This window comes from Pteropus vampyrus, unplaced genomic scaffold, assembly GCF_000151845.1.
Source record: "Pteropus vampyrus isolate Shadow unplaced genomic scaffold, Pvam_2.0 Scaffold260, whole genome shotgun sequence".
NCBI classification, from domain to species: domain Eukaryota; kingdom Metazoa; phylum Chordata; class Mammalia; order Chiroptera; family Pteropodidae; genus Pteropus; species Pteropus vampyrus.
In genome coordinates this window covers 685,645-692,826 of record NW_011889041.1, presented here as the reverse complement: position 1 = coordinate 692,826, position 7,182 = coordinate 685,645, and the positions used below count along the sequence as shown (strand labels likewise).

General features: G+C 36.2%; 1 protein-coding gene across 3 annotated transcripts in view; it reads right to left on the bottom strand.

Moving 5' to 3' along the window:
- Positions 1–7,182, bottom strand: part of DST (dystonin) — a 417,658-nt gene that overhangs the window by 113,892 nt on the left and 296,584 nt on the right. For all 3 annotated transcript variants that reach the window (XM_023520357.1, XM_011375009.2, XM_011375010.2), the window contains 2 exons: positions 5,647–6,186; positions 4,424–4,600 (listed from right to left, as the gene is read on the bottom strand). In XM_023520357.1, the coding sequence (XP_023376125.1) occupies positions 4,424–4,600; positions 5,647–6,186 (717 nt within the window). The remainder of the gene's footprint in view (positions 1–4,423; positions 4,601–5,646; positions 6,187–7,182) is intronic.

Here is a 7,182-nt window from a genome sequence, read left to right as displayed (position 1 = left end):
GAACTGTAATCTCCTCGAGAACTAGGAATCCTATTCAGGTTTCTATTATCACTACCTAGCTGTGCTTGGCACATAGTAGGCCTTGATGCAGGTTTCTGGAATACGAAGAAATCCAAAACACTAATATAAAAAGATATGCACCTCATTGTTCATCAAGGCATTATTTACAATAGCCAAGATATGGAAGCAACCTAAGTGTCCCTCAACAATGAACAGATGAAGATGTGGTATGTATATACAATGAAATATTACTCAGCCATAATAAAGAATGAAATCTTGCCATTTGTGACAACATGGATGGACCTAGACGGTATTATGCTAAGTGAAATAAGTCAAAGAAAGATAAATACCATTTGATTTCACTTATATGTGGAATATGAAAAAAAAAATAGATAGATAGATAAATAAATAAACAACCAAAACAGAAATAAATTCATAGATACAGAGAATAAACTGATAGTTGCCAGATGGAAGGGGGTGGTGGATGGGTGAAAAAGGAGAATGGATTAAGATACATAAATTGCCAGATATAAAAACAGTCATGAGAATGTAAAGCACAGCATAGGGAATATAGTCAATAATACTGTAATAACTATGTATGATGTCAGGTGGGTATTAGACTTACCGGGGTGATCACTTCGTAAGTTATATAAATGTCTAATGACTATGTTGTACACCTAAAACTAATATAATATTGTATGTCAACTGAAATTAAAATTTGTTTTTAAGTTTTTAAAGACATAATAAAGATTTTTTTTTTGAGTTTCTGGAATAAATGAGCAAATGAATAAGTAAATAAACAAAGAGACAAGGTATAAGATTTTAAAAGATCCTCTTCTATTTCAACCTTCAAAACAACAACAAAAAAAAACAAATGCATAAAGCCAATGGCAAAAATTTCCTCAACTAATTTTCCTATCCAAGAAATTGTGATAATATACAGGCAGCTGTGTATATGGCAGAAAGCCCACCAAACTGTGACCAACATAAGATCTGAATACCAGATCTTACAGCTGTTCAAGAGGCCAAAGGATCTGCATCAGAGTGGATCTGTTTGGGAAATTCTTCTAGAGATTTAGTTATAGAAAGTATTAGATGAGAAATTCCTCAAGGAACTTTACCTATAACCAGACTGACGTCTAAGCTGCAGGGACAGCTTATTCTCATTGCACGGTTATTAAGGACATGAAAAAAGGTTAAGGGCACCTCCAAAAATGAACTTTTTCAGAATGCGAGTTCTCCCAGGGCAGAGGTAGGGTTTTAACATTTTTGTGTCTTCACAAAACCTAACAAAGGGCCTAGCGCATAAATGTCTACCAAATAAATATTTGTAAAAGTTATCGTGGTCCTATAAAAAACATCCAATACCAAAGATGGTCCTGCCTACAAAACTTAGAATTGGATTATGGAAGAAGCATCCCTCCTTCACCTTTTCTCTTCACAACATTCCATGCCTTTCCTTTCCAGAGAGAGTCAATAGTTTTTAATTCCTAACACATTATCAAGTTATAATTTAGCTGTACTAGTGGTTTAGAGTACACTTTAGAAAAAAAAAGACAAATTACAAATTGAAGTATTCAAATGGGTACCATATATTGTTTTTGATGGATTTCAGTGAAATTAAAACAGAGAATACCACAAGATTATGACCTTGGTCTCCAGCCTGGATTAGAAAAGGGTGAGATTTATAAAGCTGTGGGCAATTGTCTAGCTCATAAAAGTGTCCTGACTTATTATGGCCATCCCAAAGATCAGTGAAGATTGGGAGGTTGACATTGTCAGTCAATGTGACCCAACTCCATGCCTGGCCCCAAACCCAGGCTTCTAGACTGGTCCCAGAATCCTGTCTTTCTGTGCCTCGTATGGGGCAAAAAATTTGCATCGTCCACTGATTCCTCTGGAAGCAGATCCCAAGGAGTGTCATTATAGCCCATGGTATCAGATTGCTGACAACTCAGCTAACAGTTCTTTGAATAATATTGTAAATAGCCACATGCTATTAGACAGAAATATTTCAAATGAACCAAGTGGGTGCCCCCAAAATTATATTTATTATACAACAAAATTTAAGTAGAAGTTGGTATTGTACATGTAGAAAAGGCTGATTTTTTGTGTAGTAGTCTCATGTGTTCATATTATTGTTCAAGAAAAAGAATTTTTAAATGTTAATAAAAATGAAAGAAATGGAGACTGCCTAATCCTTATAAAAATTTATTCTCTCTACATGTCAAGATCATCTGTAAGGAACATATGAACATATGCCAGAAACAACTTTAATTACACATTTAATTTTTAAAATTATGCTGTGGCTCAATTAGAATTCATCCTCCTTTGAGATGCTGCTCTCCTTTTTACATTTCTTTTGCTGTCTTAAGACAAGAAACGGCTTCTTCTGGAGCACATATCAAGGAAGTTTTCCTCTGTTTTACAATTAATTCATGTTTCTACTTAATTTAAAAGCCATAGCATCCTTTGGGGTTTTCTTTTCTTCTATTTCTTTTTTTATTTTTTGCTCTAGTTACAAAATAATTGTTTTCATACTGGATGTAATTTGTTTCCTAATATAGCTCTAACTTAAAATATATTATTTCTACTTGATATACTTTCTTATGCTAAAAATACCTAGATACATAATTAAATGTAATATAGGCAATCTTAATAATTATCTTAAGCTACTGGCATTTCCTATCAAAATAATAGCTTTTATGTAACAGCATCTTCGCTGACCCTCCCACATCTACTGTCCTTGGACAAGTAATCGAAGAAGAACCGGAAACTTAATTAAGACAGAGATGTTCTTGTGCTTGTGGGAAAGAGAGATAAAAACAAAACAAAACAATCCAGTACTAAAAATGCACATCCAAAGGAAGAGGCAACCTCTGGGAGGCTGTAGCAATGTAGGGAAGCTGACCTGCCCAAGACATCTCCCTGGCGCTTAATAGGGGTGGGTAAACTTTCCAGCCCAGGAAAGAAGCAGTGCTTCCATCTCCACCTCCCCGTCTGCCTCCTCCCTCCTCTCACTCTATACTTCCATCGCATGCTTCCATCCCCCTTCTCTCTGCCTCGGTCCTAACTGGCCACGTTTCACCCCAGCATATGACTTAGCTTTCTTCCGGCCAGAAATCACCAGCAGCATCTCAAAGGAAGATGAATTCTAATTGAGCCACAGCATAATTTTAAAAATTAAATGTGCAATTAAAGTTGTTTCTGGCATATGTTCATATGTTCCTTACAGATGATCTTGACATGTAGAGAGAATAAATTTTTATAAGGATTAGGCAGTCTCCATTTCTTTCATTTTTATTAACATTTAAAAATTCTTTTTCTTGAACAATAATATGAACACGTGAGACTACTACACAAAAAATCAGCCTTTTCTACATGTACAATACCAACTTCTACTTAAATCTTGTTATATAACAAAAATATCTAATGTTAGGATCACTCAGTAGGACACCTGTTCTCCTTGCTAACATCACTATAATGAGTTTTGATTCTATAATTAATCGATGTAACTAAATTCTGAAAGGCAGTTGTTTAATTGCAATACAGTATTTACTTTCTAGCTATAGCAGCAGTAAGCTACTGCTACTCACCACTAAAAGGAACCACAGGAGAGACTTATGCAATTAAACTCTCAAATTCAAAATTATTGGTCACATAGAATAAGAATAAGATCTTTCAAAAATTATCTCTCCTTACATTAGGATGTGAAAATATGCTTTAAATTTAAGAAATACAGATTATCTTTGCCACTGTAGGTATGGCTAAGACCTCCACGATTATGCAATTCCCACATCAAGCCTGCAGTTTTGAAAGAGCAGGTAGACTTTTTGAGAACTGTGCTAAGTAATTAACTGAAGTTTGTATCTCTGTGAATCATGAGAATACTCAACAGGAACACCAGTCCTGGCCCTCAGATCCCGAATGTGACAGTGACATCCCTTCTTCCCTTCCACCCATCCATTCTTAAATGAATATTTACTGAGTACTGACTATGGGCCAGGTACTGTTCTAGGTGCTGGGTATACAGCAATGAACAAAGTAAATAAAAACATCTGCCCTCATGGAGCTTAATTCTAATGGCAGAGAAAGACAATAAACAAAATAAATAAGTATACAAATAAACAAGTGGTCCAGATAATATTGGTTTTTGTTTGGGGAGGAGGGAGCAGTGGGATGAAAATAACAAGCCGTAACAGCAATGTCAAGCCAGTTAAACAATAGTGGAAAAAACAATCTCATTCACAGACTGTGAAGAATGAATCAAAACTCCCCCTAGAGGAAGAAGTACCCTTTTCCCATCCTTTGGCCCCCTTCCCTGGTGAAATGATCACAATGTATGGTAAAGTGAAAGGTTTTCAGTAAGACTACTGAAGGGTTGGATCTCTTTTCTTTTCTCTCTGTCTCTGTCTCTTTTTACCTTAGTCTCTTCTAATTGCCTCTGTAGATTTTTAGGGTCCACAGCAATGGGTTCAGATAAGTGTTTGCTCGCTGTGACCTCGCAGGCCTGCAGCTCAGAAAGAAGTCCACACGAAGCATCTTCATAGTGCTGGTACTTATCCACCAGATCTTTAAGATTATTCCCAAGGACACTGCACTAAAAAAACCAAAACAGCAAAAGGGTGGAGAATTAAAATCAACTGTTTCTATGTGTTAAAGAACCTCAGGACCTATAAGTTATATAACTTAGAAAACACCAGACTTCACCCAAAGTGAATGAATTTTCTCTTTTATATGAAGAAGCATCCTCTAACAAATCAAAAAAAGGACCATAAAATTGAGGTGACTAGTCCTAAATTTATACCAATTTGAAAACACCTTTATAAGAGCTGAGTCTTAATCCTAAATGAAGGATTTAGATATTAATCATCAGAGGAGCCTGCTCTATCGGGGCACATTCCAAATAAGTTTTATATACCATGTGTCTAAATACATATTTGATAGAAAGGTTTTCAAGGTGCTTAATAAATCATTTCTGTATGTTGCACAAGACTGATCGACACAAGGAGGGCAAATAATCTAGATCAGAATGAAGCAAAGGCCAAGAATCAATGATTCTCTTTAAATCATTTGTGCAGCTTGGTCAGTCTATTCAGTGTATAGTGAACAGGGAATTTTTTTTTTTTTTTTTAACTCTTTTACTTGTTCACAGGAATAAGAGGAAGCTGAAAGTCTGTTGCCATTAAGTATTAAAATAATGCACTGATAAAATATATCTGTAAAACAAAACTTGTAGTATTTGTGAAGGGAATTAACCTAAAAGGAAACTTTAGTTCTCAAGCTTGAGAGGCTCCAAAAATTATCAAGTCACTGTTTGCTTGGAGACAAAACATAAACGCCACCTGGTGGTCAAATGGGTATTAGAGAGTTTTAAAATTAATGGCTGCCTAGAATATACTCAAAACTAACTAAAAAAAATAACTTTAGGAAAAAACTAATAACTTGAGGGTCTTAATCTTTAAACAGATTTTTCAGAAGTAAAAGAGATAAATAAGACTGAAGGAAATAAGATGAAACTACCTTATTTTCTCTGCTTTAAATTTTAGGTTTCTTGCTTCTAATTCCAAAACAAAAGTTAAGAGAATAGAATGAAAACTATAATCACAGATTGATCTTCCCCTTAAAACATAAAAATAAAATTACCTTAGAGTAAAGAGACCTGAACCGATTGGTAGCATGATCCAGTTTGCTCTGGACTTCTCTGTGAGTTGAAGAAGTGTCGATATTATCCTTGCCACTGCCATCTCTTCTGCTGCAAGATTTGGCTGCTTCTAACACTCTGTTTCCAGAAATTGTAATGTACCTCAAGTCACCTTTGTGAGAAATAACATCTTCTGAGAAACTCTTCTGCCTCTTCAATTTGGTCATTAAACCATTGAAATCATCTGCACCTGCCTCCAGGTTTTCAAGTTCTTGTTCGGACTGCTGCAGCCAGTGTTCAAATTCACTGTAATCAGCATCGAACTTTTCTAATTCTTCCTGCAGGGAATGCGTTAACTTCATTTTCTTTTCTGACTCCGCCAGTGCAGTTTCATAATGCGCTTTCAGTTCCTTCATGTTCTTTTGCAGTTTCTCTTTTTCCTCAGGAGAGAGATAGTGACCCTGTTTCTCAAGCAAGGCTTGTGCAGACTGAGTGGCCATGAGGACAGCTTGGTGCTGAGAGATGATCTTCTCATGTTGGGCCTACGTGAAAACAAATCGATAGTAACTTTAAAGCACTGACAGAGTCACATCGAAGCTGTACGGAGCCCTCTGTTGCCTCAGGGCCTAGAGACTTAAATGATCTATAAGCAGACAATTGGCTTCTTGTTAACCTTTTCAAGAAGCACAGTATTTCCTCCCTTCATTGGTGAATTTCGGAATAGCAAAAGCTACATTTTGAGCAGTGTAATCTTAAAGAGACTTCCGATCTTCTCTAGAATAAATAATCACATAGGACAAGTACTGTTTTTGATAAGTTTAGAAGAAATGTAACAAATTTCTCTTCGATTTCTAAAACAAGCAGCTACAATCAGATCTCATTTTACTTACTGCTTCTCACAACCACCCTAAAGAGACTGCTGTTTACCTAATTATTGAGCAAATGGGTGCAATATTTTTTATGAATACCCTGAAAACACGTTTAAATAGAAAAGAATCTGTAATTTTAAAGCTACAGAAACACTATGACAATAATTAAGCAAGAAACAATATACATTCAGAGAAGCCCATTGAAGTTAGAGGAACACATACAATAAAAGAGAACATTGCAGCCACTAGATTCATTGAGCTCGTTTCCTGCATGTGAAAAATGGAGACAATAACCCCTACATGTCACAGGTTTGCTGAAAGGAGTACATGAAATCACATATGTTGACACTTCCCAAAGAGCCTGACATGTGCCAGAGATTAAAATCCAACCCGAAGGCAGAAAGTAGAGTTTCTGGCAGGTATGCTGCAAGCAGGTCACAGGTGTGCATAGCTAGGGGTTACTCCAGCCTTTAGGGAAGCTCTGGGGATGGGAGGTGGAGGTGGGTAAGGACTTGGGAGGCTACAGTCCCTTTCTCTCAGGCCCTAAGAAGCTTTTTCCATTAACCCTAATATGCTATGTGAATATGACCAAAAAGAAAGATAATTACCCTCATGGGCAATTTTCCACACTTCTTATACTGGCTTACTTGAAGCCAAATGACTTAATCC